Source organism: Coenobita brevimanus, chromosome 80 (genome assembly GCF_032717465.1).
Source record: "Coenobita brevimanus isolate Jiangsu-jjx chromosome 80, ASM3271746v2, whole genome shotgun sequence".
NCBI classification, from domain to species: domain Eukaryota; kingdom Metazoa; phylum Arthropoda; class Malacostraca; order Decapoda; family Coenobitidae; genus Coenobita; species Coenobita brevimanus.
The window spans coordinates 19,186,018-19,210,025 of record NC_137033.1 but is presented as its reverse complement, the minus strand read 5'-3'; the positions used below and the strand labels follow the sequence as shown (position 1 = coordinate 19,210,025).

Here is a 24,008-nt window from a genome sequence, read left to right as displayed (position 1 = left end):
TATTAACTTTAGAGAGATCATCAGTACTGACGGAGTTAAAAAGGGCATCCAAAAATCCTTTTTTGGTATTAGAAGTCTCCTATGAGCTGAGTAAAATCGTCTGGTTGCAGCAAGAATGAAATCAAACCTACACCCTCGTCTTGAAGGGGTAAAGGTCCACATTTCACATCCTCACGCATTTTCAGTTACCTGCCTTATCAAACTACCTTTTTAACCTTCCATAATTCCTCTTCCCCTTAAACTTACTCGCATGTGTCATCCTCCCCATTTTTTTGAACCACCTAAGCCATAGGTTTTCCTTTCACATTTTCACTAACTTGTCTTATTACATCATCTTACTGACCTTCCATGCTTCCATCTTCCCATAAACTTACTCGCTTGTATCATTTTGCACCATGCCATACACTTCGCTTTCTCACACCTGTTCACTTATTCATGATTATCAGACTACCTGCTTGGCTTTCTAAGACTCCCAGTACCATCAGACTCGCTCACAAATACCCTCTTCGCCATCCTAGCCATGTCCATTTTCTCTTCGCGGACGTACCATCTGAACACCCCCCCCCCCACCTGATCAGCAGACTTTCTTACTCCATATCATTTACGCATCTCGCAACTCGTAATTATATTCCTCAATTGTCCCGCTTTCATTGCCATCACAACCGACTTTTCACACTCATTCCATGAAATGTTTCATGTGTTACTTGTAACCAAGGAGACTCATTCCTAACTTTATTAGTAAGGGTCATAAAATGTAACGCTACCATCCCACCCTCAATTAAGATGTCTGACGATAGACAGACAAATTACTTTATATTGAAGCTGCGGTAATGCCAAGTTCTGACAATTATCAACAAACCGACAATGACAACAAACGACAGTATTGTTAATGCTGTGTAGCGTACATACACTGCTGGTTGGCTGGGAATCGCTGTCCAGGAAGGGAGTGTGCCTGGTGGTCCAGGTGTGGCTGCCGTGGCGTTGCGCGGTCCTCCAGGCACCATGACTGCCGCGACCTGTCAAGGTTACCATCCACGGTTGTTGAGCCAGTGTTAACACAGTACAATAGCATATAATATACATGGATGCCGCACAAAGTGAGGGAGACTTAAAAGAAAAAAAAAGCATCATCAACAACAACACTAAAATCACAGCTCAATCAACAGCATCATATATATATATATATATATATATATATATATATATATATATATATATATATATATATATTACAGGGAGCAGCAGTTCTCAGTAAATGCAGAAGCTATATACATCCGCACATTTTTATGATAATTCAACAGCTGAAAAATACATTACAGTCACCTCTACTGAGGTTAGTCCAGCACAAATGGAAAGTTATTCTAGTGAAGTTTGTACTGTGTGTGACCAGAGGAATCAGCCAGTCAATCAGCCAATCAAAAATCCTGAAGCGGGGAGAGGGAGATAGAAGTGAAGTTAGGGGAAGGAAATAGACGAAATTATTGAATCACAAAGCGATTATTGCATCAAGAACCGAAAAGAGTATTGGGTACGATTCTAGTGATGTTGTTAAAGGGGAAGGCAGCAACCGTAAGCTAAAATGGATGTAACAGTTGTCATTCGGGGGTATTACCATCGGAAGTCCTGTAGTTCATTTATACTGGAATGGCCCCTAGTGATATTATTCAGGGAAGGCATGCAGGTAGCGACGGAAACATGGTGAACATACTAAAGACTAATTATATTTGACGTGAAGGTAGTGATATCATTTAAGGGTGTGACGTGAGAAGATCATGCACAAATTGAAAGTGACTAGGGATCTTTTTCGGAGCGTTACCTGAAGAAGTCCAACTGGCAGTACCTGAAATATACTGAAAGAGATCCTGATGATGCAATTAAGGGCATGACCTGACAAAATCCGTACTTACTCTCACCTGGCAATAAATCCAAACCAGTTGATGGCCAAGTATGGTCAGACTGGAGAGCTGATTTGACTAATAACTAAGGAGGCACACTCCTACCTCATAACTAAAACTCATCGAATCATGTAATCACCACATAGGATTTTAAGTTAGGAGAGTGGCCCAGTTCCGTCAGATGAAAGTAAATCGACTATAGTGATAATTAAGGAAGCGTTACCTGAGAAAGTCCTGCAGGTATCGTCGAGAACAAGGTGACCAGGTGATCTTGCCGGAGCCCAGCGTGGGGGACATGATGTAGCGACCAGAATCACAGTTGTTGTCAGCTTGCAGCCCATCGTGACGCATGCCCAAGCTGAGAAAGAGAGAGAGGGGGGGTGGGGGAGATAGATAGAAGGATAAACGAACAGATGGATAGATAGACAGATAGACAGACAGACCGAGACAGATACAGAGACAAAGGCAAAGAGTATTCAGTCAGTCTTAATCATGTTTCTCTCACTTCTTCCTGAGCTTTTTCCATTCCGTTTACTCTCCTCTGTGTTTCCCACCCACCCCCATCTGATTATATACAAAACAGTGTTCCCTTTGTGTCTCCTACACTTCCTCTGTCATTGTTCCCTCTTTTACCTGTCTTCCGCGTCCCCCACCTGAACTCCCCCCCCCCCCCTCTTTTTGTTTTTACTGCATCTCCCTCCAACCTCTCCACTTGCATCCATTCAGTGAACCTTTGTCTAGGCAGTCATTTCTTCATCCACTTGCTCCCTCTCTCCTATTCCCCCAACTCACGAGGCATATAAGTGCTTGGGGTTAGGCTGTAAGTAATCAAAATACAATAAATAAATAAATAAATACGGAAAATAAATAATTAAATAATGAAAAATAGAATAATCCTTTGTGTTTTGGCTCGTAAGAGTGAACCACCCAGTTTTAAGTGAAAGTGGGTCATTGAGATAATTAGGATGGTAACATATAGTAATCACTAACTTAAATATACTTCCATTACACAACTACACATTCTAAAAAAGGACTTTCAGATAATGTGGTTCTATTGCGGGGGTGCAGGATGAAAAAGAGAAACTGATAAAAGCAAAATTAAAAAAAAAAAGAGGAAAGCAAGCTTATAGATAAAAATAGATATAATACAAACTGGTCACTAACACACACACACACACACACACACACACACACACACACACACACACACACACACACACACACACACACACACACACACACACACACACACACTTACTTGTGGCCAATCTCGTGCGCCATAACATAGACGGACTCAAAGTGGCGACCCTCGTTGACGGTGCAGGAGCTGGCACGGGTACACATCCCAGCCACGGGGGCCAGACCTGGGAGGAAAACGGAGCAAGGGGGATAGGGGAGGTCAGGTGCAGGGGAGAGGGAGGGGCAGGATAGGGGAGAGTTCAGGGTTTGATTTAGTGAAAGGGTATGGTGGGGAATGGACAGGATACATAAGGGAGAAATGGCAAGTAATGGGCATTGTAGATAGTGGTGACGGTCAGCGAAATGGTAGGGATGGGGTATGACAGGGAAGCGACATGGTAGGACAGAGGTATTGTGGGGAGGAGATACGGAGGAGAAGGGGTATATTAGAGGAAAGTGAAGGTCAGGGGTACGGCAAAGAAGGGCAAGGTTGAGATGGGGTATGGTAGGTCAAGGGCACAGCGGATCAGCCTTAGGATCAAAGACAAAATAGAGAAACGTGATGGAAAGTTAGGTAGGTCTGAATCATGGTAGGAAAGGGGCATAGTAGTAAATATTCCGGTGTTTTACAAATATCCCACAAACTTATGTAAATCTGAACGAACCTATACTCATATCATTACTAAACAAGAAATCAAATGGACAAAAAGAAAGCACACGAGATCACACACATATTAGCAAGCTGGTGATTTGACTCTGCCTTTATGCATAACAGATAACTTGAATACACTCTCAAATCACACTGCATAAAGAATTAGCCTCAAACGGACAATAGAAAATCTTAAGTCGACCACATACCAACGACTTGGGAATTGACTCTGCCCTTGGACGTGATAGTAAAGACATCGAGGCCTGTGAGGATAAGGGCGTGGTCCCAGTGCAGCGGATCGGTGTCCCTGTCGGGGTTCTGTCCTCGTTGCCAGGTGCAGAAGTTGGTAAGGAAGTGGTCAATGTCGTGGGATCGCAGGAGGTCGGGCGGGTCGCGGTATAGGATCTCCAGTCGCTTCAGCACGAACTTCACTTTGTGGCCCAGGGACGGGTCGTTGTACAGCAGCTGCACCTGGATTTATAGACAGATTTACGATCAACTTTCTTTTCCCCCTTTTTTTTTTTTTGTTTATCAGATCACGTACTAGGCTGAGATTTAGCTTATTCAACTTCATCTCAGTTAGTTGGTTCGTAATTTTCTCCGCTGAGCTCCCTTATTATTTTTTCCTCTAGGTTTCCATAATATAAAATGAAAGATCCAGGATTGTGTTATTGTAGCTGGACCTGGATTCACGAATAAACTTAAGATCAGTTCCATGTCTGCAACGCGATCCGTTCCCTGCCTGCAAACACATCAATTCATGGCCGCAAACCTGTACTGAATTTCCTGTCGCATTTATAATGTGGTATTCTACTTGCCTTAATGGATCACAAATCTGCGGTTAGTTCTTTGTCGTAACTATGAGTAATATACTCGTTGTCTTGGTGTATTCACAAGCAGATTAAGGAAGGATCAGGTTGGATTGGGTATGGCATGAACGGGTACGATGTGGCAGGGTATGGCGGGGTAGAGTAGGGTAGGGGATGGTTTGGTGTGAATGTATGCATAAGGTAGGGCAAGGCAAGGTAGATGACTTACCGCGTTCACCATGGCAAGCACTACTCCCAGCACCTTGTCCTGCGTGTCCTCCGGGAAGTTGCCCATCATGTGGCGGTACAGGTCCTGGTCCACGAACACTGAGGTCTCAATGTACAAGTCCATAGGCTCATCGGGTTCTCGCCGCACTTCACTGCCCTTACCCTCGCCATCCTCTCTGTAGTCATGAAGGTCGGAACTAAAATTTATCACACTGTTCTCAATAACATGATTTATCGGTAAAAAATGCATGTATTTTACATCTAATGAAGCTGAGTTACATACTAGGATAAATATCACCTGAACGGAAAAATACTGCAGGTTATAATATTTGGTAATTGTACGTTACCATCAGATTAAGTAACTCAAAACGTTCTCTTAATCTTCATAGTGCAACAGATCCCGGGGAGAATGTGTTGCATCACATGGCATGAACTGATTTCTAAACAAAGGAAGTACTGGTATCAAAATAATAATAAAAGGAAATAAAAATGCAGCACACAATAGCAGGTATAATATTACACCATAAATTCTCTTGCCCTCCACTCCCCACCACAATATCCAGGCGTCCCTCGCTGATGGTGTGGGTGGGGGAGAGAAGCACTGTGGATGTTGTGGGAGAGAGAGATGATGTGGATGGGAGGAGGAGTGCAAATGTAGATGGGAGAGAAATGGAAGTGTGGATGGGAGAAACAGTTTGGATGTGGATGTAACAGAGTGTGGATGTGACAGTGAGTTTGGGTGTGGATGTGGTAGGGAACTTGGGTGTGAATAGGAAGTGTGTGGGTGTGGATGGTGGTAATGTTGGAAGGAACACTGTGGGAGAGGGAATGGGTTGCACGAGAGGGATATGTCAGTGGACGGTGAGAGGGAATAGATGTGGGTGTGGGAGGGAATGGATGTGGGTGTGGGAGGGAATCAGTGTGGGTGTGAGTGAGGAGAATGTCAACTCTTTCAATCTGATGACGTGTTTTCCACTTAATTCCTGCAATCTCCTGACAATTTTTACTCCGCTAGAGATACAGTTTTCAAAGTGGTTACCTTAGGTCCTTAATTAACGCACTCACTAATATCCTTGCTAAGTTGGGGAAACATCGCCTGAAGATAAGAATAATAAAAAATTGATTACTTGACTGAAACTGATGTTAAAGCTTGTAGTTCATTCACATTTACTTGGCGGAGATTTTCACTTTTTTTTTTCTTTCAGCTCCTTGACAGAAAAAGACAAAACTACGGCTCTAATCTTATCTAATGCTCTTCTTCGTGACTAGGACAATACTCTTCTGATAATCGGTGGTTACATCTCAGCATTCAAGATGGTGAGATCGCAATTTTAGGCCAAGTTAAAGTGAACAGAGTATAGATGGTGATAGAAATGCTCCTCTCCCACTCACCTGCCGTGGGTCCTCTCGTTATGGTCCCACTGGTCTTCCCAGTCAGACCTTAGGCGGGAGTCGACTACGTGCTCGAAGCTGTCGTAGTAGGAGCGTCTCTGTTGCCTCGAACCAATGTCCTCTCGTCCTCCAAGCTCACCTCTCTCCCTCCCTCGCTCCCCACCAGAATCGCCTCGCTCTCTTCCTCGCTCCCATGCTTGCTCCCATCCTCGCTCCCTCCATTGCCCATCATCCGGCTCACCTCGTTCCCGTCTTTGCTCCCATCCTTGTTCCCTTCCCACCTCCCATCTTTGCTCCCTTCCTCGCTCCCTCTCTCGTTCCTCATACACCGACGAGAAGGATCTTTTGCTTCTGGATTCTGCTCATGAAAAAAATCACAGATCGAATATTTAACGTGTTTCAGGCTCATATTCTTCCATCTAACATCTGATGCTGAGTTTAAATAAGGAAAAAAAAAATGTTCAAAAAATAAACTCACGGTCATCCAGTTCAGCATATATTCCAATGAACATTTTTCGAACAGGTTATAATACACACGAAATATGACACATGCAGATGGTCTTTACTTGTGAGGTGGAGCGAAAATGTCTAGGGCTTGGATGATTTGTTAATGTTTTAAAAATATAACTGGTTCACTTGTTTTATTATTGTATTATGTATTTGTATATAAATTGCCATTATTATTGTAAGCTGTGGTCAATAGAATATCTGTCTACCTATCTATCTATCCAGCTCTCTATCAATTTATCTATCTATAACCCATTTCACTTGGCACGGTGTAGTTGTTGTGGCTCCAAGTTCATCTGAAATGTGAACCCAGTGGACTGCAGGCTGAAACTGTCCCTCTCCGGCAGTCTACCATCCTCCTTTCGGGATATATTGAAACAGCTTAGCGATGTTTGACTGGCCAGGCAGTGGAGCCACTCTTGTTATATCGGTGCCACCACATGAAGGCGTCCCTCTCCTGCACCTTGACATGATGTACTGTGCTTCATATTTTAGATTTTCTTTTTCCTTTTTTACGTATTGTATATCATATGTCTGCAGGGAAAGATGATGATGATGATGATGATGATGATAATGATAATGATGATGATGATGATGATGATAATGATGATGATGATGATGATGATGATGATGATGATGATGATGATATGGAGAAGGAGGAGGAGGATAACTGTGATAATGATGACGATTACGATGATGATGAGGAGGAGGAGGAAGAGGATACTAATAATGATGCTGATGCGGGTACTCACTCCCTTCAACAGTGGGTCCTGCTATGCTCCTCCTTGCATATATGAGGTGTGTTGGTGCGGGCGCGTAGGGGGGGTGTGGGTAGGCGGTGCGGGAGCTTCGTCTGCGTCTACTACTGGCTACTGCTGGGGGAAGAGGCTCTATCACATACTCCTCCGTCGGGCTGGCCATTACACCACGCTGCACCACAACACCGGGAGAGACGGTGTAGATAAATTTCTGTCTACCTACCTATTTATTTATCTATCTCTCTGTCTATCTTTCTATCTATCTACTTATTGTCAGACTTCTTAAACCCCTTCACTTTCCAGGGGATTTTCATAAGCTGAATACTCCTATGGTAGCAGAAATAAAGTACAAATAATAATAATAATAATAATAATAATAATAATAATAATAATAATAACCACAGTGAATGCTAAACCCTACATTTTCAAGCCAAGAACTAAATCCACATAAATAAATAAATAAATGATAAACAGACTTACTACTTCCCCACACAGCTCCACGGCAATGACAGTCCTCTCGCCGCCTTCCGCCTCTCCCTGGTAAATACACTGCAATCGCTCCGGCCTCACCTCCTCCACACTCACCCTCCCTCCATCACGACCCACGAACACGAAATCCGGGGACACCAGCTCCTCGTTTCGTTGTAGTCTGTGGGAGTGAAGGAGGTGGTGGTGGTGGTGGTGGTGGTAGTAGTAGAAGAGACAGGGAAGACAGACAGAAAGACAGACACAGATAGACAAACACAAATAGACAGACCGACGTCAGAAACAAATGCGCACGCACACACACACACACACACACACACACACACACAATTCAGATAGATAGATGGATAGATAGAAAGATAAATAGATACAAACCTAAAATTGAAGGACTTCCCAAGGGCGTTGAACTGGAGTATGGGTGGCTCGGAGGCGTTGGTGTTGGCGTTGCGGGCGTGGCGGTGTCTCTCCTCGCCCGCACCCGCACCCACACCCTCGCCCGCACCCACCCACAGTACCCGGGGCTCAAACACACTGTACACCGGCACTAGGAAGGGGGGGGGGAGGGAGGCAGCAGGGAATACGTGGGTCATCATTGGTATGCAAGTTGTATGGGGCGTTGGCTGTATTGCTGAACGGAAGAAATTTAGATAGATAGAGAGATAGATAGACTGACAGATGGATAGATAGATGTGTAGATAGACAGACAGACTGATATATAGCCAGATAGACAGACAGACAGACAAACAGACAGGTAAATATACAGTAGATAGATAGATAGATAGATAGACAGACAGATATACAGAGGGATAAACAGAAAAAGGAAGACAAAAAAAATATAAGGTATGAGTACACTAAAAACATTATTATTTATAGGCATATAATCTGACAACACCCCAACAATTAAAAAATAAAATAAAATGAAATAAAACAAGAAGGATACATAACTTGAAGGCATTACAGAGTCAAAAAAAAAAAAATAACCTCAAGACAAAATCTCCATAAAAAAGAAGCAAAATTTAAAAAAAAAAAAAATGAGCCAAAAAAAAAGAAGAGATACAAGAAAAAACATTCATCTGAGCAAAAAATAAAAAACAAAAAATAGAGCCATAATTCCTAAAGATATATTTAATTTGAGATAAGTATAAGATGTGGGCCAAGGAAGGGTCCAGGGGAGGCATCTTAGGAGACAGGGAGCTCTATATCTTCAGTGGTTCAGCATCCGGTCTTTGTTCCGTCATTCACTCTCCCTCTCGCTCTCGTTACTCCTCTCTCTGTCTCTCTTTCTGTCTGTCTATCTCTCTCTTTTAAGCTCAATAAAAGCCTGGGAAAGTATCAAGAATAAAGTGAGAAAAACGTCATTTGAGGGAACTAGTTGAGAAATATTACAAGATTTATAGGCAAGTTCTCCTTCCATGTTTTTTTCCTTCCCTTAGACTCTACTGCACCCCATTTATGTGTGACAAGAGATGTAGATGATGATGACGAGGAGAGGAAGGAGGAGGAAGAGGCAGCAGAAGAGGAGGAGGAAGCGGAGGAGGAGGAGGAGGAAGTAGATGATGTTGATGATGATGTTAAAAATCTTTCTTGGTTTGTTCATCCGTGCTCGTGAGGTAATTATCTGTTATTAAAAGTTTTACCCTAACCCCTCAAGACGCAGAACATCTTACCTTCCTCCCGGCCGCCAAACACCAATCTTAGCTCCTCCTCAGACAGCCGCCCCGAGCCCTAGGGAAATAAGAGAACAATAAACTAACAAGAAATCAAAATACACTATCGATCCAGTAAGACAAGATTGGGGTAAGAAAGCAGTATCCGCCACGAACACTTAACAAGGCTGAATAATAGCAAAACTAGCGCAGAGAGGCAATACAGATACCGACACACATCAAGCATGTATACAGCGGTTTTTGTGGAGCGCGCCAAAACTTTCGCATGGGGAAAGTGAAATGTGAAGTACAGACATATCTAGTGCATGAGGGAAAACGTCACGCAGAGAATAACTGGTGCGGAAAGAAAAGTGCTCAGTGGGTGGCGGATCTGCGGGTTTGGGGGGATTTTAGTAGCAGGATAATTTACACGTACACAGAGAGACACGCATATTCCCAAAGTTTGAGGAATACGTAGGGGAAAAATCGAACCACTTGAAACACGCACTAGTAGAGACATGGTTTGCACTGTACTTCGCGAGTTGTAAATATTCTTGAGGCAGAACTGGGAAGACTGTTTCTCTGACTGTTCGGTTATTTAGCTGAAACAGATTTATGCTTATCTGGTGTACAAGGATCATTAAAGCAGATAATCGCTATGGGTTTAAGATCTGAACAGGAGTGGATCCGCAACTCCAGCCTGCCTTGCATGTATGGGAAGGACACAGAAAACAAGGAAGGGAGAGACTGGCACTAAGATATGAAAGAGAGTACTGTAAGAAAACGTACCTGAATACCACTAGACAGGAAAAGAAAAAATGCCAAAGGGGAGACTAAGCTTTGGACTCAGGATGAAGACAAGAAAACATCATATACAGGGTGTTTTTTTTTTTTTTCTTTTTCCATCCCTTCCATCTTATATGCTGCAGGGAGGACTCAATCTGATGGTGTGAGGAGTGCAGACATTTTAGCTGCGTGAAAGGAATTTAAAAAAAAGAGAGAGAGAAAAAGAAAGAAAATAAAGGAAAAAAAGTAGGCCCTATAAAGCGTAAAAAAGGGTTTGGGATGTAGCAAATGGTGCCGGGTTTACTTATGTAACGCTAACTGAGCTATTCCAGCAGCACACGAGGTTTTGGATGTTTAATATATATCATTCTCTGTGTAAATCAAAAGTATCGGCTCCAGCACTGACCCCTGAGGTAATCCACTGGTGACTGGTGCGCAAGGGGACTGCTGCACGATTTACAAAGATCATTTATCCCCTACAACTTCTGATCAACTATTCATTCTCGCACAGTTTCCAAAATTTCTACTGTTTGATTTTGGTTTTTGACGGCTCCACTATGACAGGACCTTCCAAAACTTATTAAAATAGTTTGGGGAAATAAAAACTAATTTAAAAAGACCTCATAACCGAGTGGGTTAATGGGAGAACTTCCGGCTCGTTAAGTTTGATGATTCTCTTCTTAGCGGAATAAAAGAAAAATCTGTGACGGATTGAAGCTTATCACAAAACTACTCCATCGTATTGAAGGGATTAGTTATTGTGCGGTACTTTATCCAAGATTTTTGTCCTAGATGTTGGGAACGTGTAGCTTCTGATGGAATAATAAAGATAAAGTAATAGCATACGTTTGTCTTTGAATCCGGGTCCTTAAGAGTTAATTGTAGGATGTAGGTGTTAGTGTGAGTGTAACAGGGAATAGTGCTACATTTTTTGCCCAACTTGGACCCTCTTCAAGCAACTTTTCCACCTATGGGCATCATTCTTCCCTTAGTTTGCTTGTGAATCCGGATCCACGAGACGGAACTAGGGGACGTAGGCGTTAGTGTGAGGTTAGTGTGAGTGCAGCGGGGCGGGATGCTGCATTTTCACGCCACGGTTGGGCCCACGATCGACACGCCCTTCAGAAGAGAGTGAGAGTGAGAAACAAGAGACACAGAGACAGAAATTCGCTGAGGACTGGACTTTTTAATTCTTTTTGTCACCCTACTCTCTCACTCGCTCCATCTCCTCACTTTCTCTTTAGTATACTGTCGGTACTGATGCCAGAGTGAACATTCAATTAGCAGACGAAAACTCTCTCTCTCTCTCTCTCTCTCTCTCTCTCTCTCCATATATATATATATATATATATTCTCCCTCCAAGAAGGATCGGTCTTGCAGTGCTCTTAACACCTATTGATACGGATGCAGGTACAGATACAGTGATAAAAATACAAATTGTCAGACATCTCTGTGCTACAGGTGACTGCACTTTGTACTTTGGGAAAAAGTCTAATCGGATGTATTAACCAAATCTGCATCATAAATGACTGACAGAAACCGGAAGCTTGGTTACGTTTTCGAGCTCGCAGTTTTAGGAATATGAACAATGGACTGGAGTAAGGGAAAACTAACACTTCGGTCGAGGTAAAAAATAACACTTCAGCACAGGCAACAGAAACTAACACATCAGCCGAGGTAACAGAAACTAACACTTGAACAAGCGTAACAGAATAACACTTCAATAGCGGTGACAAAAGACCAGGGTAACCACGATAAATGGCATGAAAAATAGAAGTGCACGCCCAGCACTGGGGGTTGTAAATCAGAGCATAACTGGAGTGGAGAGAATGGTGATGAGAGACAGTAAAAGCCACACACCACCAGGCTTAGATAGACCACCAGCACTTTTTCTTTTTCTTTTTTTTTAACTCAGCGTATAGGTATTAGCTGGGTGTTTTTATTACATGCCCCTTTGTCTTGTAGATGATGAACAAAGTCTGCTTCAACGGAATCAGAATCATCAGACCTCGTCCTGCCACAGCCTGGGCCTGAACATCACGTCTTTTCGGATTTGGGGAGGCTTGAATGGTGTGTGAATGATTGTATGGCAAAATTCACTGGGCATATTATAACCCCATCGAAATGCAGGTGTTGAAAGTTAGGCTACCAAAATTCATCTTCGGAAAAATATGTATCATCCCAGCCTTAATTCCCACCAATAAGAAGGATTAAAATGTATGATAAAAAGTGAAAAATAATTATCTAAATCAAATGTAGACTCAGACACGAAAAATAAACCAAAGTGTGGTGTGGGCAAAAACAACCTATCGTGTGAAGCTAGTTACGTTATGGCTCTTTATGATGTGAGTTGTCGATGGTTGTGTAAGCTACTTTCGTTGTGTTCATGCAAATATTTTAGTCACAAACAAGGCTGCTACGAAGGCCGCAACTATGCATACGTATTTAGCCTTGAACACGGTTGCTATGAGGGTTACAGCAATGAAAATGGAAAGAACAAATTTTTCGTGGTTCAGCGTTATTGTTTTCATTTGCTTAGAATATGAGGGATTTCAATAGGTAGTAAAGTTCTGGAGTATTTCCTGCGTAACTATTAAAGGAAGCTTCGTGTTTTTTGTTTTTTTAATTCGACAGAGCTATGAATGAATGTGTGTTGATATTCGTATAACCAATGTAGAGCTAAACAACAAATGACCACCGAGAGAAAATGTTCCTTATGTCAAGCATCACGACCAAAAGTTTGCCGACAGCCCCCTGCTAGCGTTGTGTATACTAGCATTTCTCATTCCTCCTTGAACGTCAGGAAGAATCCATCCTCATACTTTTCTGCTAGATAATTCATCATACAATATACACTTACTGGAAAATGTATACCCAGAAGTAGAGGTATAATTAAAAGTAACTGTAAACAAAAACAAAAAAAATCAACCTAATGGAGGGACGAATGAATTTTGGTACCTATAAGTAAAAGCAAACCTGCAAATAGCACTTGGAAGATGGTAAAATGCTTCCCAGTCCAAGGATTACACAGCTTCCGCCAATTTTCCGAGTTGTTCCTCTTCACCTCCTCCGCCTCGGTGTGTTGGCGTGATGGAGAAGGCAACACTTAACCACATTTAACGACACCTGGCTCACTAACTAACTGCAGAGTACAGTTACCGTCTTCCTCACCTTCATACACACCACTGACACGGCCACGCACAAGACAAGGACCTCGTCAGCTTCGTTTAATTAAGTCTGACGATGTTTTATGATTTTTTCCTTCTTTCGAACGTTGTTATTTGGCTTAAATTTGACCTCTCGTGCTAAAGATATACGTGTACACCAGAAATCGTCAAACAGTTACACGGGCAATATTAGTCACAACAAACACTTGAATGTGAAAAAACTAATACGGCCAAACATGTACACATTCAAATTAGTTAAAAAGTTATATGTGCAAAATCACTACAAATTTTCACCCATCTATCCTGCATCCAGAACTTTAACGCACCATCGGGAACGTAGGAATATCAGCACAAAAAAGATGCAGCTTAACAAATCAATGTTTTGCCATTACCAATTCTTCTCAGACGCAACGAAGAGAGACAGCGCTAATAAAAAAATAAAAAATAAAAACACTGAAACTGCAATTTGCGGTTGAATCCCTTGACTCTCAGGCACACCCGCGTGACTCCTGACTCATCCCAATTAAAAGAGAGAGAGAGAGAGAGAGAGAGAGAGAGAGAGAAATAAAGGAGGTTGGAGGAAACGTAAAGGAAGTGTGATCTGCGCGTCATTCAGTCCGCTACGCCTTTACCCCGGAGGCAATGCACGTCCCTCAGCTTTTTACTTGTTTGACGGGTCGTTCATCTTTCTGGTTTACTTTATTTTATTTTTCACCACCGACGGACGACTTTAGACACACACGCACACACACACACACACACACACACACACTCGTTCTTTTCACTTCTTCTCCTGGTCTTTCATTTTTCCTCCTGTTGCTGCCTTGCGATTTTATTCTGCTTAGAAATAAATTACTCCTTTTTTAACGCAATGATACCTCACGAAAAAGAAAATGTTAAAAGTCTTCAAATTTCAGGGATATTTTACTTCTTCGCTGAATGGTTTATATTCCTGCTTTATACGGTGCAGGAGAGAGACGCCTTCAGGTAGTGGCACTGATATTACTAGGCGGATCAACTACCTGGCTTTAATAACATCCGGTAACCACTTCCCTATCCCACGAAAGAAGGATAACGGACTGCAGGGCAAGAGGAATTTAAGCCTGCAGTCCACTGGGTTCACGTTTCAAATGAGTCTTAGCCACGACAAGATTATCGCATTTTTCCTTCTGTCAGGCGATTATACACAAGAAAAGACACCCTATTATAGTAGAGAAGGTGCTGATCCGCTACCTATTATCCAAGCTTCAGAACCCCGAAAAAAAAAATAATAATAATAGTATCAAATTCCTATGGTTACTTGTATCTGTTTTGCGGGAGAGAGAGAGAGAGAGAGAGAGAGAGAGAGAGAGAGGAGGGGGGGAGGGAGCAAGAGGTCAGGTTTTCCGGTGTCACGCCTGGAGTGATTCACCATTTTCGTTCACTTGCGACAAACTAAATTGCTCCTCAGCCATGTGGAGAGAGAGAGAGAGAGAGAGAGAGAGAGAGAGAGAGAGAGAGAGAGAGAGAGGGAAGGATATAATAAATAAATTTTTACTGAGAGAGAATAAAGGAAGTTATAAATAAACCTTCCCAAAGAAAGAGAAAGGGGGGGGGGCGGTGCTAAAGAGAGTGAGTATAATGAAAGAGAGGTAAGGAGGGGGAATGGTAGGGGGAAGAAGAGGGGAAGGGGGAGAGGAAGGGAGGGAGGGAGAAAGTACAGTAGATAAGGAGGAAAACATCTGAGACAAAGGAGAGTGGAGGGAAGGAGAAGGGGAAGGTGTTGTGAGACGGAGGGGGGGTCAGTGAGGGAGGAAAGGACACGAGGGGAGGGGAGAGAAGGAAGAAGGGAGGGAGGAGAGAGGGCAGAAAAATGAGGAGAGGGAGGGGACGGGAGGAGTGCAGTGAGGGGAAGAGAGGGGAGAAGGGTGGAAGAGAGGGAAGGAGTGAAATGAAGGGAAAGAGAGAGGGGTAGGGAGAGGGAGAGAGAAGGAGGGGAAAGGAAGGAGACGTAAGGGAGGAATGAAAGTAGAGGAGGGGAGAGGAGGGAAGGGGAAGGACGGGAGACATGAAGTGAGAGGCAGGTGCTTGGAAGAAAGGGATGAACAAAGGAGATGGTTCTCTCCTTAACTCTCTCTCTCTCTCTCTCTCTCTCTCTCTCTCTCTCTCTCTCTCTCTCTCTCTCTCATGATTACGGTATCTCTCACGCCTACGCCCGTGAACCAAAGTAATGGTGATGACGCCCCTGACATCTTCACACACACACACACACACACACATATACGTTCTCTCTCTCTCTCTCTCTCTCTCTCTCTCTCTCTCTCTCACAAAAAAAAAAAAAAAAAAAAAAAAAAAAAAAAAGCATAGAGAATTTAGAGGAAAGGAGGAACCAGGTGTGAAACAAGGTGTAATGGGAAGAAAATTAGCACAAGGGTTAGAGAGAGACGGAGAGAGAGAGAGAGAGAGAGGGGTTGCAAACAGCGTGTATGTGTGAACAAAAGTATTTTTGTGAGTGACATGTTGGAGTATGTGACCCTAAATGTGTGTGTGTGTGTGTGTGTGTGTGTGTGTGTGTGTGTGTCCACCCCCCGTGACGCCCCCTGTCTAACGGGATGGCCACACGAAATGAGGGGAGGGGGAGAAGGGAAGAGGGGGGTGGAAGGGGAGAGAGGGAGGGGGGATTGGAAGGGAAGATGGGGAGAATAGCATGACAGAGGTAGTAGTAAATAGGGGGAGGGGGAGGTGTGGAGAGGGAAAGAGAGGGAAGGGGTAAAGAGAAGGGAAGGGGAAGAGGGAGAGGTGGAGAGGGGAAAGAGTTTGGAAGAGGAAAAGTAGGGAGAGAGAGAAAGTGGGAGAGGAGAGGAAAAGATGGGAGAGAATGGTCTAAAGGAAGAGAAGTAGGGAATGAGTGTAAGGGAATGATGCTGGAATGAGAAGAGGAGTGGAATGGGCATAGTGAGAGAGGGGAGAGAGTTAGAGGGGAGTAGGGTAGGAGAGGGAGGGATAAGGGGAAGGGGAAAGGGGGGGTAGAAGAAGGGGGAGAGAGAAAGAGAGAGAGAGAGAGGGGGGGGAAGAGAATGAATGGGAGAGTGTGGGGGAGGGGAGAGGGGAAAGAAAGTGTGTGATTAGGTATATGTGGGTTTGTTTTTTAAGTACATGTGTGCGCATATTCCCACGAGCATCAGTGTCTGTTTAGATACGCTTAAAATGTACTTGTATAATTGTGTGCGTCTAGATTTTTGTGTGTAGTTTTGTAAGATTACGTACATGTGTGTGTGAGGGGGGATTGTCGAATACATGTGTGTATATTATATGAAGGGAGCACATATGTGTATGTAGATTAACGTGTGAGTATGTATGTATGTATTAATGGATGTGTGTGTGTGTGTGTGTGTGTGTGTGTGTGTGTGTGTGTGTGTGTGTGTGTGTGTGTGTGTAGATATGAATGACCTAGAGAGACAACTTTTCCACTCACAAGGTAAGGCTAGTCTTACACACAAGAATAAGCACACGCATCCACTCACGCACACGTGGTTGCATACTTTCGCACACACATGCACACAAGCATTTACACGTTCTAGCAGATAAACACACACACACACACACACACACACACACACACACACACACAATCTCTCTCTCTCTCTCTCTCTCTCTCTCTCTCTCTCTCTCTCTCTCTCTCTCTCTCTCTCTCTCTCTCTCTCTCTCTCTCTCTCTCTCTCTCACCCAAACAGAGGGATGACAACAATTATTACAAGGACAATAGCGGGACTTTTCCGGCCGGGGGTGGAGATGTGGAGCAAGTGGAGTAGGCAGAGTAGGTGCGGAGTAAGTGGGGTAGGTGTAGTGAATGGAGGAGGTGGATTGGGTGAAGGAGATGGAGTGGGTGGAGGAAGTGGGATGTTCGTGGGTGGAGTAGATGGTACAATAAAGTGGAGTGGGTGGAGTAAGACTAAGCAGAGGAGATAGAGTAGGACTAGATAGAGCAGGTGGAGGAGAGGTGAAGTCAGTGGAGCAGCAATGAAGCTAGTGACCCATGTGGAAGACTGGTGGAACGCTAGTAGTACAGTAGGGGTGGAGGGTGGATTGGTGTGGAGTAAGGGATGGTGAGGGTGGAGGATGTGGAGTGGTCTGGAACAGGGGTAGTTCAGGTGTAGGGTGGAGTCCCGGAACAAACGATGAAGGAGAGTGGAACAGGTATATGGGAGTGGAACAGGTGGAGGCAAGGAGGTGGAAAATGTGGATATGAAGTGGAGAATGTGGCAGAAACGTCAGGCAGATAAATGAGGCTGTAAATGAATGCGAGGTTAAGATGATGATGATGATAATGATGATGGTGATGATAAAGAGTAAGAGAACGATGTAAAGAAGCATGAAGAAAAGGATCTCAGACACACACACACACACACACACACACACACACACACACACACACACACACACACACACACACACACACACACACACACACATACACACACACACACACACGATGACCGCAAACTCGTAATTAATCCTAGTCAGCGCCACGTCCTACCCATTGAGGTTTGCTGAGAATAAGAGCATAACACACACACTAGTGACGCGGAACACCCACACACATGCTATCGTATTAACCCACTAACTCTAAGCACTTTCAGTTTAGCATTCACAAGCGTCGATGTGTCAATTTTAATCCACGGAGAGAGAGCAGAGAAGGAGCACAATAAATCCTCATTCTAGGGACCCATTTTTCAAGTTCTTTTCATCTACTGAGTGGAGAAAAAGCCTCTCCAATCGCGTGACATATTCTTCATCATAGTCTTCCTTCCACCAGACGATTTTGCCCAGCTTAAGATGGACTTTACGACATGGAGTGGTTAGATACGGTTTTAATTATTTTCCATCCTTCCAAAGTTGAATAATATCGTCCGTAAGTAATATGAATAAACTTTAAAAATACGTTACCGAATTGAAGGATTTGAAGAAATTGATCAGTTGTATGAGAAACTTTTGATAGTAAAGAAAAATGCCAGTTCCCCAAGTATTCAGTAATAGTTGTACGGAAAATCTGTTATATTTTGGAAGACATTTTTGACTTGTGATAAGGACTTTTACGAGAGCCACGAGCGTTTACCTGCACGAACGGGAGAAAGATGATGAGGGTGAGGGTGAGGGTCGGGGTGGGGAGGGGTGAGGGGTGAGGCGAAGTCATCACCTCTCACTCACTCACTCATTCACTCACTCACTGGAGCCCCGTTGACTTGATCATCACCGCCACGCCGCTGCCACGCTCTGCTGGAGGGATCAACGTGCTGAATTAATTGGCTGAAGAAATATAATTATTGTGGTGTAACAGCAAAGGTCATTACCACAGCATATATAGAAAAAAAAAGAAAAAGGGAAAAAGCAAGGAACTAAATACAGTTACATATACTACGGAAACACATATAGAGATCACACACACACACACACACACACACACACACACACACACACACACACACACACACACACACACACACACACACACACACACACACACACACACACACGCATACACACAAATTACAGTTGTTTATGAAGACAGTTTCCTCAACAAAGTGTGTCTCCTCCCTCTCGTCCTCCACGCTGCACGGTGCCTCCCCAAGTCCTGAGAAAATTATACAGTAGTTCCGCACGACCTTCCTCATGCCCGGTATCTAAAGAAATAGGTGAGTCGTGCATCTCTGAGACTTGGATACTCATTCAATCCTCTCATGACTGGGACAACTTTATACATCTGAGAGTGAGTAAAGCCTAAAAAGTCGCAATACCGTTATCATTAATAGGCAGATAATCCATTGCGACAAGAGGAAATGTTGAGTGGCAGAGCGACACAGGTTAGGGCTTGAATTCTAATTTTCTCAAACGTTTCGAGTTATGTGCAGCTCGAAACGTTTCAGAAAAAAAGGATTCAAGGCCCAATCTGTGTCTCTTTCTCCCGCCCAACATTTCTACGTCATCATTAAGCATCTCATGGTTGAAAAAAAATATATATATAACAAATTACATCAGACGATTTATTTACCTAGGAGTAACGATAAAAGTCTGAGAGTGTTAAGAGAAGGTGTTGTGGCAGGAGAACCAGACAATCATTGCAAGAGATGTGAGCCTTCCTCTATCTCAGGGCAATAAGGTAACAGCGTGTGACTGCTTCCACGTGGGTCAAGGCAGTTTCCCAGGTCGAGGTGCTGGGGGGGTTAGGAATGTCTGTCTAATCATAGGCTTGGCCTGAACAAAGACTGACACGGGCAGAATGTGCCTGTGGTTAGGAACGAGCTAACTAAAAGATGTAACTAGCGATAAACAACTAATAGACTGAAAATAGTACCAACAGTAACAGCGGTAGTAGTAGCATCACAAATAATTATATTCATAGCGATAATACCATAAGTGCTTGTAAAAGAATTAAACGACATGATAACTACAAAAAAAAATCTTTATGATACAAGAAGCAAAAAAAAAATATTTACTGCTAAGCCTTTACCCCGTCACAGACTCTAGATAGTAGTTCACAGAGATAGACACAATTAACAGCTCTTTACGCTAGACACTGATGCTATGAGCGTTTAGGTAATCGCTTCACTTTCTCCATCCCTTTGTTCTACGTTCGTCCCGGAAGTTGTAAAAGTGATTGAAACGTCACTTGAGATGTACCTAACAAAACATATAGGCCTACTGAATTTTCTCAACACAGCAACATAAAAAATTGTATCTCCCAATATTTTTTTTTCAAATCTGGATGCAATTCTTTCATCGAACAACAACTGGCCAGTCCGCAGATACTAGACATCTCTTAATAAAGATATGATTACAAAATAAGAAAAAATAAAAAAACTCCTCCCCTCTATCCACAAAACCCTCCAGTCGAAGTAGGCAGGAAAAAGCAAGAAAGAACTCGGTACAGCACAGAAGAAAATCCGACAAGGATTTAGCGTTAGAAGAATGGACAATAAGAAAGCATATGCACCACAATTCAAGAATACAGGTAAAGCAAGGCAGGGAAAAATAACAAGGGATCTGCGCAGGAAAAACTCAGCCCCCTCCCCATCATCCAGGATCTTTCTCTCAGCGTTGGCCTTGTGGTGACCAGTTCTTTCCTCCGTCCACCTTCCTCTTCACTACGTTATGCATGAGACCTGCGGATCGTAAAGGTGAATCATCCAACCATATGCTTCTGGATTTTGTACCGTAACAAACTGGCCAGTTGATTTACTACATCTCTTTTTGTAGACTATACCCTTTTTACACTAATTTGGCCTAAGTTTGCCATCTCTTCATCATGAATGCTGAGTTGAAAGGCCACATTAGCACTAGAGTATTAGGCTTATTACGAAGAAGTGCTTTGGAAAGGATATAGAGCCGTAGTATTGAGTTTTCTGCCGCTCAGCTAAGTGAAACAGGCATAAAAGGACGAAAAATATGGGCCAAGTTAGAATAAAATGAGTATTCTTCTTCTTCTTCTTCTTCTTTTTTTTTTTTTTTTTTTAACGCCAGATGCATGAGAGAACTGTGTGGCTAGTTACTGAGATGCACAGATATTTAATCAACCTTGGCTAGACTACTTACCCCAAAACATTTACGACGAAAGTTTCCAGCCGCTTGCTAGAGGGCCAGCCGATTTACCATACTACGAAGTTTCCCACGCAAACAAAAATACACCTAAATGCACTGGAGGTAGTGTGAAATATGGCGTTGTAAATTCTAAGTAGATGAGGAAGAAGAGGTACTAAATAAAACCGTGTCAGCAGTATCTTCCTTAGTTACCGTGAAATACAAAAGAACGAACTCATTCCTCTGGTGACTGTAAAATTATAAACGCTTGAGGTGGCTGGAGGAGTATGGGGATCACAGTGAAGTGGATGGCAGTGTATATCGTCGCTGGATGAGGAAGAAAGCGTTGTAAAAGACATCATATATCACTTGTGTCTTTCCTTTTTGCCTTGAAATACAAAAGAACGTCATTTTCCCGGTAACTGTAACATTAAAAGCTATATTTACGCATGAAGATAACAATGAAGTAAAGGTTGTAACTCTAAGGGAAGAACGCGTAAAAGACAATGCACATTTTTTTTTTCCATTACTGTGAACTATGAACAATGGCCTCATTACTGTGAAATTATAGCCACTCAAAAATGAGAGTAAAGTGGAGATTATATGAAGCATGTCGCTGTAAAACTATAGCTAGATAATTAAAAACAGTAAAACTCGAAACCATATAAACGTCAAAAAATGAATACGAAGTGAAAGTTGTATCAGTGGAGTAGCAGATGTTGTATCCCCAATTTCATCTGGAACGTGAAACCGGTGGACTGCAGGCTTAAGTTCCCCATTTCCTGCAGTCCACCATTCTCCTTTTGGTCGATAGGGAAGTAGCTGAAGGACGTTTGTATAACTGGGCAGCTCCACCACCCAGTCATATCAGTGCCACCACATGAAGGCATCTCTCCAGCACCATTACAAGTCGAAAAGGATGAAAGCGTACTAAAAAACAACGCGTCACTCGTATCATTCCTCATTACAGTAAAACATAAATGGCCTGACCCATTCTGCCGGCAACTGTAAATATCCTTTGTTGTCTGACACACGAGTCCATTTTTGTGGTGGTAATTGTGGGTGGGGGTGGCAGATGTGACACTGGTGGCTGTGAGTGCTGTTGGTTATTTCACTTACGCCATCAGATTATTCGGAGCTAGACATGCATATGGATAATGGAAAGCCTTAGGAGGTGTAGAGATCGATACGATTGAACTTTGAAGATAAAATGGAGATGAAATATAGGTTACTGAAAGGCTGTGGAAAAATTTGGAAGCGCTCAGATGGACAGAAATATATGGTAGGAGGAAAAAGTGAAAAATAAAGGACTAAATGTATGATAGGAGGCTTTAGAAAATTACATATACAGAGTGACACAGATGGCTTGCAAGTGGTAAATGAGAGACTAGTTGGACAGTGGAAGGCTGAATGATTTACATGGACGGGAGAAGTCCATGAGGGTATTGTTGGTGAAGCGAGGGGGGGATGGGATCGAAACAGAGAAGAGGAGGGGTTGACGGAGGAAGGGGGAGCTGAGGGGGGTTTGAAACAGGGGGTGAGGGGGAAGAGACTGAGAATGAGATGGAAACAAAGAGGGGGGATTGACGGGGGGAGGAAGAGTTGAGAGGAGAGTTTGAAATAGGGGGATGGGGAAGAAATTGAGGAACAGGGGTCGGACACAGGGAGAGGATAGGGGATGGACAAGGAGTTCGTGGGGCTGAGCTGAAATTACTGCAAAAAAAGGAAGGTGGGAGAGAGGTTAAGGGAAGAGGTATTGGAGTCAGGAAGAGGGAGAGGGAGGGGGGAAGAACTGAAAACGGAGCTATTAACAGAAAGGAGGAGGGGGAGTTGGAAACAGGGAGGAGGGAGGAAAAGGGGACTGCAAACAGAAGAGGGGGGGGGGGACTGGGACGCGGAGACCGGAAGTGGCTGTTCTATGGTACGAGCTCCAGTCACGTGACCAGAATGACGTCACTGGGGTACATTCAAAAAGCTTCTTAACCCTTTGAATATGGCGACGTGATCTTTAGTTTGATCTTGCTGCCTCCAGATGATTTTATTCAGCTTAGTGGATTCTTCTGATCTCCAAGGATAGATATAAACCTCATAAACTCCTTCAGTACGAGGGGCTTTTCCTACCTTGAATAGCATTTGGAAGCAGCAAGAATAAACTACATAAAACACACACACACACACACACACACACACACACACACACACACACACACACACACACACACACACACACACACACACACACACACACACACAGGGGTAAAGTTGCAAATACTGTAGGATTGTGTGATGATGCATTATCTTAACTCAATAAAGCAACCAAACACTTCAAAACATAATTGCAGCAAGTAATAACGTGAAAAATACGACAAAACAAATCAATTTCTAACATTAAATTATTCATCAATGTGGAGAACTGCTCATGGTAAGAATTGGTGAAGACTTATTGTGAATACACTATAATGGAAGACAGAGGAGCCTTTGTTCACTAACCTAGAAAATATGTCAAAAAAAAAATCTAAGTGCAATTATCGGTTCATTTTAGATCATGTAATTTTTCCCCTTTTCTCACTCCTTTATCAGCTATTTATTATCCACCTGGAATATACCTTTTAGAAATACGTGAAAAAAAAAAAAAACTAAGGGAAAAAGCCATCATCCCACAAGATTAACGGAGATAATTTGTATGTCATTCGGGATCTCTCATTAACCACGTTTTCGCTATAAAGTACTTTTTTTTTTTTTTATCCTCGTTATATCCAGACGATTTCATTCAGTTTAGGAGAGACTTTCGGAGCCAGAGGGGTTGGGTACAGCCTTCATTAGCCCATTCAGTACGAGAAATCCGCCATCCTCATCTTCATCCGTCTCAAATTCACATCATCACGTCTTCAATTTCATTTATCTAACCTCGACAAGCACAGAACCTTCCATCGTCACCTTCCCTCATATTC

General features: G+C 43.1%; 1 protein-coding gene across 1 annotated transcript in view; it reads right to left on the bottom strand.

Annotated features, from left to right (window-relative positions):
- The window catches only part of LOC145409196 (A disintegrin and metalloproteinase with thrombospondin motifs adt-1-like), a 39,203-nt gene that overhangs the window by 9,306 nt on the left and 5,889 nt on the right, over positions 1-24,008 (bottom strand). The window contains exons 2-11 of the mRNA XM_080279688.1: positions 9,571-9,628; positions 8,279-8,447; positions 7,898-8,066; positions 7,412-7,589; positions 6,183-6,510; positions 4,762-4,957; positions 3,933-4,194; positions 3,154-3,259; positions 2,119-2,253; positions 910-1,016 (exon numbers count right to left, since the gene is read on the bottom strand). Of these exons, the coding sequence (XP_080135814.1) occupies positions 910-1,016; positions 2,119-2,253; positions 3,154-3,259; positions 3,933-4,194; positions 4,762-4,957; positions 6,183-6,510; positions 7,412-7,589; positions 7,898-8,066; positions 8,279-8,447; positions 9,571-9,628 (1,708 nt within the window). The remainder of the gene's footprint in view (positions 1-909; positions 1,017-2,118; positions 2,254-3,153; positions 3,260-3,932; positions 4,195-4,761; positions 4,958-6,182; positions 6,511-7,411; positions 7,590-7,897; positions 8,067-8,278; positions 8,448-9,570; positions 9,629-24,008) is intronic.